The sequence below is a fragment of the Rhopalosiphum maidis genome, chromosome 1 (assembly GCF_003676215.2).
Source record: "Rhopalosiphum maidis isolate BTI-1 chromosome 1, ASM367621v3, whole genome shotgun sequence".
NCBI lineage: Eukaryota > Metazoa > Arthropoda > Insecta > Hemiptera > Aphididae > Rhopalosiphum > Rhopalosiphum maidis.
The window spans coordinates 35,783,600-35,797,104 of record NC_040877.1 but is presented as its reverse complement, the minus strand read 5'-3'; the positions used below and the strand labels follow the sequence as shown (position 1 = coordinate 35,797,104).

Below are 13,505 nucleotides of genomic sequence, written 5' to 3'. Positions count from 1 at the left end.
AAAATTAAAAAAACGGGAATTTTCACACAATATCAGTATTTGACAAAATCGATTTTGTTTTTTTTATGTACTGAACCTATTGAACCTATATTCACATCGTTTTACGATAAATTGGTATAGACTCAAAAGCTACATACAACGATATAATATGGTTAATGATTATGTATTAATTTCATAATTAAATGCTAATAATAAAATAAATAACTTTAATAGCAATATCAAAACACATATTATGAAATATACTTATAGTGATATAGCATGACAGCTCAGCAGTTTCTTCGCTCAGAATTATTTTTTGTATGCAATGATAAATCATTGAATTCAAATTAAATCTATTACATCAGTAGTAATCCTCTCATAACCTAACCTAATCTACTGTACATCAGAGAGGTGTACTCACTTGCCTACCTTTTTTTACATTTGGTGTTATCTCTAGTTGCTATGGTGATATAATTTGTTTTTATGATAAACGTGTAAATAAAATATTATTATAATTTATTATTTCCTTGCAATTCAAAAAAAATGTTAATGATCCAATATCATTCCCAATTAGAAAAATTATGAACATTTTACAATTTTACAATGTATTAATTAATATTATATAATTATGTAATAATTAATAATAATTTAAATATAATATAGATAATAAATACGGTTACGTGACATAAATAACCATTGCTCAAGAGGTCTCTTAAAAGTTGTATAAGTTAAGATTTTGTAATAAAATAAGGGGTCTTCTAAAAAGGAGCTTTTTCTTTTAGGCCAATATTTTAAAGTTACACAACTGCCAAATTTCATTCATTGTTATTATACTAAGTAATTTTTGCAATTTATAATTAAATCCACGAACCTATACTAATGTAATAATTTTACAGTCTACAATAGTTAAATGAGGAACTCATTGTTTAATACGATTAACTGAAATCCGAAGAATGAAAAGTGATTTTATAATTAGGTACTTTAACTTACTAACTAGTTTTTCGTTCTTGTTGATACCAATTTTGATTATTAATCATTATTTGGAAAAATATTATTAACTTTTTACATTGACAAAAACAGTAAATATTTCAATTTATTTTGACTTCCGTGTAAGTGTATAAAATCAGTGTAAAAGTAAAACCATTAAATCTACAGTATTATGTTATGTATTATTCAACATATTTGTAAAATCGGAAAAAATCGAATTCGTTAAAAATTTACTTTGGAATGTCAAAAAGTGTCGTTAGTTAGGGGAACGATACTGTTGGCTGTTGCCCACTGTGACAACACGTGACGTCATGAACAGCTGTAGGACTACGTAACTACAACAGTTATATGCATATACTATATGAATATTCGTGTTCATATTACCTATTTCTCCACCATCAGAATTGTAAAGTATATCGGCGATTTAAAAATTTAAACTCAATGTGTATGGGGAAAAGAATGAGGTACTCACTTGACTTTTAGTGGTGTAGCTCCTTTCAGCATGTACTCCCTTGGGTTGTCCCAAGACATCTTGCTATGGGCACGCAGTTCGTCCGGTGGCCTATACATTTGTGTGTATAAAAAAAACAATAACGGTTAATTAAAAAATCACTATTAATACATAAGGCGAACCGCGGCGAAGTAAGGGGTTGCGGGGGCGAAAACTGCCCCGATATTGAGGAAAATATCACAGGTAAAAATATACAATAAAATAAACACTGTAAACACACACACCGGTGTGACGCGCGCGGCGAGAGAGTAGTTTCCGCAAACTGGATTAGCGGCGTGTTGAACGCGGATAATCAGAAAAGTCGTAGCGACCGACGGCAGTCCCCACTACTCACGCGAACACCGTTCTACAACGATGACGGAGGCAACGTAACATCGTACGTTATAATGACATGTTATACGGATATGAAGGGTTCCCGCCTACTATCTACGATTGTATACTGAAGTAGTTAAAAATATAATATAATATAATATGCTATTTAAAATTTGTATTTTTTCAAAAATTGCAAAGATTGAAGTGCTAATAGCCTAGAAATATATTAACTTTAAATTGCGTAAATATATTTTGTATATTGTAGAACAAAAAATTATTTATTCTTTTAAAATTAAATGTAGTACTGGTATTATTAGTAGTACTACCAAAATCTAAGTTATACACAAATTACAGATATAACATTTATATAGAAATCTTACTGAATGTATAAATATAATTTGTAAAAAAAATAAGATTTCTTTATAAATATCTAACAATATATTTACAATATTTACATAACATAATATAAACACAAATATTTTTAATTTACGTTTTTAAATAAAAAAAAAATTATTATTACATTTAAAAACTATGAAAACTATTAACTTTTATATGAAAATATGATAAAGAAAAATATTTAATATAAAATACTGTTTGTTTCTATAAATAAAATATTTTAATAATTTTAACTCTGTCTGACTTTTAATTTATAAATAAGTATTGCTAATTTAGAATCAAATAAAAAAAAATTACATTTTTATTGATTATACAAAAAATGGAACTTTTAAATGGATACCAAATGTGATTTCTAATATCTTGTCAGTTGTCCTGAGGTATATATAAATATATACATATTACTATTAGAGATACTTAATTAACATATTATTATGATTGAATTGAAAAAAAATAACATATTATTTATGATATATAATTGAATTTTTTTTAAAATTAAAATTTTCAATTAAGATAAAATTAATAGTATAAATAATACTAAAAGAATTAATATATCTTTTTTTTCAATGACCTAGACCCACAGTTAAATGGTCAGAGGCGGAGCTAAGGGGTGTGCCAAGTAAGTATATTGACACACCCTATTTTGAAAAGTATACATGTTGATCACATATTATGTTTATACATTAAACAATATTTTCATACAAATTTGGAGTTATTGAAAAAGAATTTGATAAACTAATTGGTGAAGATATAATTGTTAAATTTAGTTTTATTAAATTATCATGATTATTTTCGAAATATTGCAAATTTTATAATTTATAAGTCAAAATATTATATTAAATACATTTAGGTAATCAAACAGAAATTATATACAATTTTATATAATAAATAGAATTATAAATGCTTAAATACAAATGCATTTTTGATAAATAATTATTAACTTCGATCGTTATTATTCATTTCAAAATCAACATTGTATTTTTTAAGATACAGTAGATATTCAATAAATATTTTAAAAATAATTTAAATTAAAAATTTTTTAACGAAATCATTCGTATGAATGATGATTTAAATAACAATTGAAGCTCTAACTTTGGTCAAAATTACTAGACGATATCCAAAAATTAAAGTATCACAGAAATTATGAAATATACCTACCTAGACGTTAACAATTTTTAATTTTTATCTATTAAACGAATTATTTTTTGACATAAAATTTAATTAATTTCTTATTATAAAAAATTGAAGTATAATTTGTTTTATTGATTTAAAACTAAACGCCATTAAACTACACATACAGTTAATAAAACAATATTGAATAAACTATTGTATTTGCATACGCATACTTAAATATTAAAGCACTTTATTTAATTTACCTACCTATAATGAAAAAATATAAACAAATCTATAATAAAATAAAATAAAATTCAAAGTTTGGTAAAACTTATTATTGTTATTAATTACGATAATAATACATTAAAAAGAGTAAATAAGTAAATAATACACATAAACTCATTATGATCGACAATCAGTATATATTAATTAACTTTTTTGTTAAACTTTGTAGTATTTGTAATCTATGTATATATAAAAAATAAAAATAAATTACTAGGAAAGTGATATTCTATATTTTATTGTTTATATTATATTTAGTAACATCTACAATACATTGGTATTTATAGTTATTAATTTTATGTATATATATATATTTTTTTTTTAATACCTAGGAAAAATATCGTATACAATTAAAACTATAAAATCGATAATGATTGTAAGGATAAATTTACATTTTATTTTTAAAAAGACATATTGAAAATTATATTTTCCTGTTGGCATGCAATGATGTAGACTTGTTTCCTCCAATATATTTTATTTTATTATCCTACAACGTAATCAATATTTTCAAAGCGTTTGTGCTCTAGTCGCAATAACGATTTCTATTGCTTGATGACAATATACTGATGACAATTATATTAATAATAATAAAATAAAAAAAAAACATCAAAAAAAGATTTAACAATTTATATTGTACTACTCTAGTTTATATATAAATACTATACAGTATTTCAATACATTCAGGAAAAAACATTGAATAGATAATATTAAATAGGTATGATATTCCATTTTATATAAACTTATGAAAATTCATTCAATCGCAGTATTTTGTAAAACCTATTTTTTTTAATGTACAGTCTTAATTAATTCAAAAATTATATAAATTTCAACAAAATATTTAAAAAGATAATGGTTAGGTTTTGTATTAAAATGCATAATTATTATTGTACTTTATACAAAAAAGAATGACTATAGGTACTAAAAAAATAAATTTATAGTTCAACTATTTATATAATATTTTGTTGTACGTGTCTATATTTAAAATTATATCATACATTTTATGCAATTTAAAATTTGAAAAACCGAATATTATTGAAATGTTTATAATTTTAGATAGTATTAAAATATTTCAAAACTACAAAAAATATGTAAGTATATTATTCTATATATTTGTATCAAAATTTGTTGGATACTGGCCAATCAAAACGTTAAATATAATTTCCAAGGGAACAAATGTAACTAAAACGTTAGAAAATTACAAGTATAGTGACTTAAAACATGAATTATTAATAATTTAAGTCATCCTTAATAATCAAAATAACCGTAAAAGTGAATAAATTACAAAATAATTATTGTATGGATCGTTTAATAAAATATAGAAATTATATAGATATGATAATAATTATATTATTTGAATATATTCAATAAATATTTAATAAAATATGTTAATTATAATTATTATTTTTATCTTTTTATCTTTTAATCTTTTTTGAACTTACAATAGGCTAAATTAGATTTTTCAATATTAGTTTTTTTTTCTGTGATCAAATTATAATATAATAAAGATAATAATGTAATACAATACTGTTAGGGAATAACTAAATATTAAACAATTCAATCAAACTTTTATTTATATTACCTGTGCTATAATCTAGACATAACACAAATATTAGAATTCTTGTCAACAAATTATTATAGAAAAGTTGGAAGTAAACGTTAAGTCGTGAATTGTTTCTAAAATAAAAACTTTACTCAACCTTAATTTGTCCTCGAAAAAATCATCATATTATGAGTCAGGTGATTTCCGGTATAAATAAATACAATGGTCTAAACACCATGGAAACCCACTTGGTGTATATTTACTTTTAAATTAGGATTATTGGGAGATGTCACGGATTTTTAGAAGAATAGTATAATCTATCATGGATAGCTGTTTATGTTGTTTGTTAGATTTTAAACATATAAGTATAAGTATAATTGGTAGAAAAAATTACCTATAGAAGTATTTTTTGTAAAAAAAAAAAAAATAATAACCAATGGATAAAATTTAGCATTTATTAAGTTAATGATAAAAGTGAGTTCCCTACATATTATAGCGTTGCAATTTGAGTAAACTTACTACTTATTTATAAACCATTCGTAGAAAATGATTTTATTTATCTTAAACTTTTAGATAGTACTTTAATAATTCGACTACCATCAATTTATTTATTTTATCTAGGTACCATGGGATATCCCAAATAAATTTATTATCAAAACAATTTTTAATAGTAAGATTATGCCAAGTTAGTTACTAGGAGTCTTGTATAGCATATTTTCCATAGACTCTACGTTTTAAAGAGATATCTTTAATCTTAATGATACAAGACAATGATTAGTTTGATCAAAAATATTTTGGCACATTTTTCTAGGAAGTTAGTAAATAATATTTCAGAATAAAATAATATTAAATGTATTTAATCATTAATTATACTATAAAGAATAAACGTTTTGATTATGATTCATACCTATATAAAACAATGTCCCAAATAAAGAAAGTGTATTATACATAAAAAAAACTAATGTAATAACGTTATGCCATCATGTTACACGTAATTAAAATAATAAACGTGACTTTAAAAAATGATCTAGAAGTTAACCTGTTTTTTAAATCATGAATTCTATTAAATTTATATAAACAGTAATCGAGAAGTACAAAAAGCTGTAAAAATATAATTATTTCTAACTTGAAAACTATAATTTAATTTGCTTATCTCAGCACAAAAAGAAGCAATAAGATCAAAATTTATTTTGTTAAGGATAATAAGGTAATTGCTATAATGTTATTTATTACAGTCTCTTGTTAGTGGCACATAAAGCAGATAAAAAAAATGGTATAAAGATGAAAGTATAGACAATTATAGGTAATTTGAATATTTGGTGAACATTTCAAATCCTTACAGCTATTCTTTTCTCAATTACAGTAAATTAATTTTACAAGATAGTTTTTGAAATTATCAAGTTATTTTTATATTTCATATGATTAATTGTATATTTAGTGGGCCTAAAATAGCCGGGTGGGCTTCAAATAGAAAATTAATCATATAAGATGTAAAAATAACTTACTAATTTTGAAAACTAACTTGCTATTATTTGCTAATTATTAGCTATTTTTAGGTAAATATTTGAAGTTTATTAGGTAAAGTAGTTGGGCCAAGTTTATAGATATATTTTGCGTTGATATTTATGATTAATAAATGTTAATTGTAAATATAAGATAAGCCCCATCTCACCAGAAAGGTAAAATATGGTATTATACTAATGTGAATTTATTTTAATAACATTTAAGATAATTGATAAGCAAGCATAATAAATTAATATTAAATCATAATATTTAATATAGCTAATCAATATAGTAGGTCGGATTCGATATTACCTACTGAATGATTGTAATATGTTACATACATATTCAATTAAATTAAACTAATTCTATTAAACACTAAAATTAAAACCAACTAATAACATAAGCAAATTGTATTGATTTAGGTACTAATTTAAATAATTATTGTAATACTCTAGTTTTATTGACAATTTTCCCATTTTTCTCCCAATGGAAGAAAGGAAATTTTATTGCATTGTATACATTTTATTTGTCTATCCTTTTTTTGTTTTCTCGCAGTTATATTGTTCTGGCATTGCACCAACAGGACACGAAATATGTGCATGATGAGAAACCGGAAGCAATAAAAATGCCATTTACTTCGTCGATTCTAAATAATAATTAGTACATTTATTGACAACTTGGTCTGGTACATCTTATTAAAATTTACAAAATCATTTTATTTTATAAAATTAAGTTTGAACAGTTGAATCAATTAAATCATTTTATATTTGTTGTAAGTTTATATTTGTAAAAACTAATAAATAATAATGTACAATTTAATAAAATCATTAGTATAAAAAGGTTATCTATTGGTTAAGTACGTTGTTAATCTACATTTAAAATAAAATGTATAAAAAAATAATTAAAAAAATTTAGATATGATTATATATAGACTAGAAATGGATATTCATATATCATTAAATTAATCTCACAGTAACTTAGCTCAGGATAAGGGTATACTGGTCATTCATTCATCATCATAATACATTTTTAAAAAAACTGAGTAAACTCATATAAAGGGGTTATAGAACTATTTAAAATGTTAAGTTATCCATAAAAAAACTTATGTTGAAGATATTTGAATTTTGGATATATATTGAATATATTTATGTACATTATATAAAATAACCTTGTTCTCAAATGAGTGATCTTAATATCTAAAAGAGTAAAATTATTAAGTTCTATTACTTTTTTCTCAATTTATATAGTACTGTGTATAATATGATATTTAATGTGAAATCATTACTATATCAAATTCAAATAGCTACTTAAGTAAAACACGGTTAAAGTAGCGTTTCGGTGGTTATTCAATTAATAAAACATTTTTTATAAATATAGTAATAAAAAAAAAAACTTTTTATTATTATTTATGCCAATATTCTAAGTTTTTTATAACAATATTAGAGTTCAAAACTTCAAATTAATCAATATTTTATTTAAAAATATTTACGAATATATATTTTTCCATGATATGGTTTTGCAATTCATTTTCAAGACAGTAATTGATAAACAATCAATACTGTCCGAAACCAGTTTATTAAATAAAAATACTTTAAAGTTTAAGTACACCGAAAAACAATTGTATTGATAAAATATACAATTGTCCCTATATTTATTTTAAAAACTTGAACGACCACAAATTACAAAACTATGGTTATATTTATATTGTTATTAAAATTAATAAATTCAAATAATTCAAAAATTGAATTTTTCTGTTTAAAATTTACTGTATAACATATTATTATTACTTTGTTTGAGATATGGCAACGTAGGAATATACCTGTGCAACCTGACTGATTTGCATGAACGAATAAATCGCGTAACAATATATATAAGTAACGATATGGTTAAGGTAATGGTAAACGGGGGTTCAACCTTACAGCTTTATATACAGTAAACACATGACACATCCAGTTTTTTTAAAATAAATTAATTTTATTGTAAAAACAAGTGGGCCTTGATATAACCATTACACTCGACCTTACGGTTAGGTTAGTTTAAAATATATATTATTTATAACAAAAAAATAAAATTATATAACAACTATTGTACTTTTAAAATTAAAATAGATCCTAATTAATGAATTATGTCTATAAATATAAATTATACTACATAGATATTATATACCTACATTACTACATGGCAAAACATACATTTTTTATATAAAAAATAAAGAAAATATTTACTATTATATACTTGTATTACGAATACAATCGTATTAGAACTTCAAATCATGGATTATTACTGTGAATTTAAAGTTATTAAAGCTTAATCAATTTTAATCCTTTATTTAAAGTATGTATTAAAACGTATTGAATTTCGTATGGATTTATTTTAACCTGTAGTGTTTAGAATTATTTAAATATCTGCGTATAATCAAAATAACTGTTAATATTAATTATAAATATGTTAAAGTTTTAGGAAAAAAGAGTGATGCAAATTTCAAATACAGAGAATTTATAAATTTTTTTTAGGGTTTAGTGTAGAAATTAAGAACTCAATGACCTACCCATCTTTTCGAAATTTCAATAAGATACATTGATGTTATTGAGTTATTGCTGTACCATTTCTAAATAACTAATTAAAATATACATGATGTATCAATAGTTTGGTAAAAGTTAATACCATACATTTGTTTATTAACACAATACATATATTATTAATAAAATCCTATATATTCCACATCATCATAATTATATTAAATCCAACTAGAACTATTAACATTTTAGAAACGCTTGTAGTTTGAACAATTGGCAGTTTTGTAACTATTCATAGTTAAACATAAATGTTAGAATTATGTTTCACCGTTTAACATACCTACGTCCTACATATAACATAATACATATAAATATATATAGAATGAAAACACTTGCAGACATCTAATGATCTATACTAATGTTGACTTAAATAAAGTTATGAAGTATTAAATAAAATGAATCTGTTTGAATGTTATTATAGTGCAAAAGTAAAATATCAAACGACTGATACTGCTATAGTCCTATAGTATAATAATCTTTTATTTAGTTCTGAGCAAAATTTTGATTATTTAGTGGGAAATTAATTTTGGATATGCCAGTTCAATTGATTGAATGTTAGCTCTTTAAAATTCAAACAATAATATTACGAGTATTAATACTTGCATTCTAAAACCATCCTGTTTAAAAAACAGTATTTTATATGGTTTAATAATTAGAATATTAAGTAATTTGTACAGATGTTTATTATCCAATAAATTGAAAATTTAGTCGAATAGATATGTGTCCGCGATCGTTGATATGTGTAACCAAATAAATGTCATTTAAAACTTAACTGTCTCTATGTTTATCTTTCTATTATAAAGTATGTTTAGATTATAACTATTTTTTTAAATAAATAATATAGATACAACTGTTTATTTATTTTAAATTCAAAAGAAATAATCGTGTAAATATGCACGTAATTTTAATGTTAATCATTTTTTTAAATGTATATATAGCATAGTAAAGTATAACTTTACGGCAAAGGCGTTTATGTTGTTAAGAAACAAGTTCACACTATATTTTTCTCTATCTCCCATTATGTTCAAAAAATTTTAATAGGTATATTAAATACGTTATTAAATTTATTCATTTTCATTTTTTTTTTTTGCTTTTTATTGTTTCATTAATTTATTATATTTATAAATATTAATATATACTCATTATATTTCAGAATCTATTATTTAATGATTTAGCGATTATTATATTAATACACTTTATTTTAAAAAGTATTTTCTATTAGTTACACAAAAAATGTATCCAATATTTATATATAGATATTTAATAAAAAAATTATGGAAATAAACATTAAACGCTAGTGTTTTTACTCATAAAAATTAATGAGAAAACAAACACATCATATTTAAAAATAAGAATTTTGTCAGTGATTTTGCTTTTAGTTCTAGATAAGAAATATATTGTTTAAATATGAATACCTAATAACTCTTATACACATGTGTTACTGGAATAAAAATTTAGAATTAAAATTTCTAAGAACTTAAAAAAATATTTGTTTTATATATTTTTCTATTTGAATAGAGTTAAAAATGCAGCTTTTCTAGAACAAAAATAAATACAAGTTATAATGTTATTATAGGTAATTGTCTTATTTTATCTAGACATTTTAATAATTATTTTTTTAATTTCATAAGAAAATTATTTAATTTTTCATTATTTCAAATATTAAAATTAATATTAAATGAGCCAGTATATTTCTTACAGATTAAAGACACCATAAAAGCATCAACAACACATTCTAATTTTTAGTGAATTCTTAGTTATTTTGTAAATAATGTAATAAATACACTATAATACTTATATTTGTATAGTAACTCTCATACTCACTGAAGTACCTATAGCTATATTATTTAGTATGTTCTATTATATATATTATAAAGTATTTATTATATTATAGTATTTGTATTTTTTTTTCTACTTAGGTATAATAGTTGTAAACCGTCTAACGGTCAATTTTTTACTTCCGTGTCATATTATACGAGTACCACATATAGGTTGCGTATATTATATATATATATATATATATATACATAATTTCACACTTGTCTCTTCGTGTACTAAATTATTCATATTACAATATGTTTAGAGATGTTAAATATAATGATTCAATATGCCTTTTCTTATCATCGAGGACCCTTAGTTATATACCTAATATGTATTATATTATTATGATTAACGTTAAATTAAAAACAAAATTAATGTATAGGTAGGTACTACTGTTTGTATATAAAGTGTTTACCTACAAGTTTAGTAAATGTGACTCATTTACACACTTTAGTCTTTAAGCAAACTGTCAACATCATATGTGTACTTTAATTTTTGGAAATGAAGAAGAAATGACCAAGGACGGCCATTGACCTCTATAAAAACCGGTAATAAAAATACAGGACGTCTGGTTGTCATTTTTCATACTGATGCACGTATACCTAACTGACCTTATTCATAAGTTAATTTCTTACGGTTAATAAAACAGGAATAATATGTAAATAAATATACATCGAGGAAACAAATTAATCAACTAAAATCCATATGTCTTTTAAGTACAAAAGTGTTTTGGATATTTAAGAAAAATTAAAATATTAAAGCTCAGAAATCGAATTTTAATTTAATTTTAAAAGTAATACAAGATTTTTTGAACAAGGATTAAAAATATGAAAAAGAGGACGACATTTCACAATCGTTTAAGATATTAACTGTATTTTTAATAATATAAAAGAGATTAAAGAATTTCTAAGTCAGATAATATTATTAATATTCAAAACAGGATGTGGAAATCCTAAAGGGAATATTTGTTTCTTATATTTTTTTTAAATAAAAAGTACGATGATATGCTATGTAGACAATATACAAACTAAAAATATAATAAAATTAATAGATATATTTTAATTGTATCAATATTATCAACTTATTTCGATATTACTTAAATAAAAAAAAATTATTACTTAGCTAAATTTATTAACACTTTCCAGGACAATGAATATTTAAAAACAATCACTCTGTATAATAATTGAGATTTTATTTTTTATTTATATCATATTATTTATTTTTATTTATACATACTTTATCCATTAACAAAAAGACATTAAAAATGTTTCTGTTGTTTAAATTTTAACATAGAAATGTTTAATGAATTGAATTGAAAAAAATTCAATATTGTATAATTACAAGGTACTTTCACAAAGTAAATTTATCCCCTCTTACACGACACGTATACATTCGTGCAGGTGTTCTCAGAACGCCTAGACATATTATAGTGTTTATGTAATATAAACGTTATAGTTGACGTAGTTAACTTTTTGATAAATACTTTTATTATTTTATAATATTTATTTAGGTACTATAATTCACTATTTTGTAAACAAAATATCGAAAAAAATAATAACACGTGGACACAATAAACTCTCTCGTCACACACGGATTATAACAAGTAATAATGAGCTGTGGGTGGGTTGTGGGTGCAAAATGTTTCACCGGAGCTGAATATAGGTACAGTACCTACTATGGTCTGTATATAGTACAGGGATGGCCAAACTTATTTTGATGAAGATCATCTACTGATGATATATTTTTTTTTCAGACATATATTGAACTATTTTAACTGCGGTTACATTAAGGAGGATTATTAGATTTATCAAATGTATAATAAAAATTTTAACAAAAAGGAGTATCGACTTTGAAATTGTCTGTGATCGATCGGTCGATCACAGTCAATTGTTTGGCCGCCCCTGGTATATACTATATAGTAGGGACTATAGTGCGATGAAGTGTAAGTACTGTGTTTTCTTTCACAAAACTGTTTAGTTGCCAACAGACAACACTTAGTCTAAAAGTGTTTGATTCAGTTTCGCGCGGTTCGCCAATAATTGATTTAATAATTATTAGTCGATGATAAACTGTATAGGGGATTACCACAGTAAGTTTCGTGACCTTGCACAGTAGCCCCGTGACGTCACCGCACAGCAGGGAAAACCGCAACCGTGGTTGCCCTATATTCACGTTACTGTACGTCTGTACCTATATAATATATTATTATATGCTATTAGATTAAAAAATACCCTGCACCCCGTGTATTATATACACATATATTATAGTATCTAGTATGATAGCCGATAGGTACCACTTATAATAACGCAATAATACCACTGCACACACGAGCGCGCGCACGTAAACAAACACGCGTATATAAACGCTAAGCGGGCGCGGGCGCCCTCGCCACACGCGATCGCACTAGAGCGAAAGAAAATTAAAAATATATATATAGAAAAGAAAAAGAAAAACGGACAGCGGCGGCAATGACGACGCGTCGCAGACT

The 13,505-nt window shown here is 23.6% G+C and overlaps 1 protein-coding gene across 3 annotated transcripts in view; it reads right to left on the bottom strand.

Moving 5' to 3' along the window:
* Positions 1-13,173, bottom strand: part of LOC113550479 (AF4/FMR2 family member 1-like) — a 137,680-nt gene extending 124,507 nt beyond the window's left edge. For 2 of the 3 annotated variants that reach the window (XM_026952340.1, XM_026952342.1), the window contains exon 1: positions 1,439-1,708. In XM_026952340.1, coding sequence (XP_026808141.1) covers positions 1,439-1,536 — 98 coding nt within the window. In that variant the 5' untranslated portion in view covers positions 1,537-1,708. Of the gene's footprint in view, positions 1-1,438; positions 1,709-13,102 lie in introns of those variants that run through there. The other variant, XM_026952343.1, reaches the window with a different exon arrangement.
* Positions 13,174-13,505: the final 332 nt, after the last annotated feature.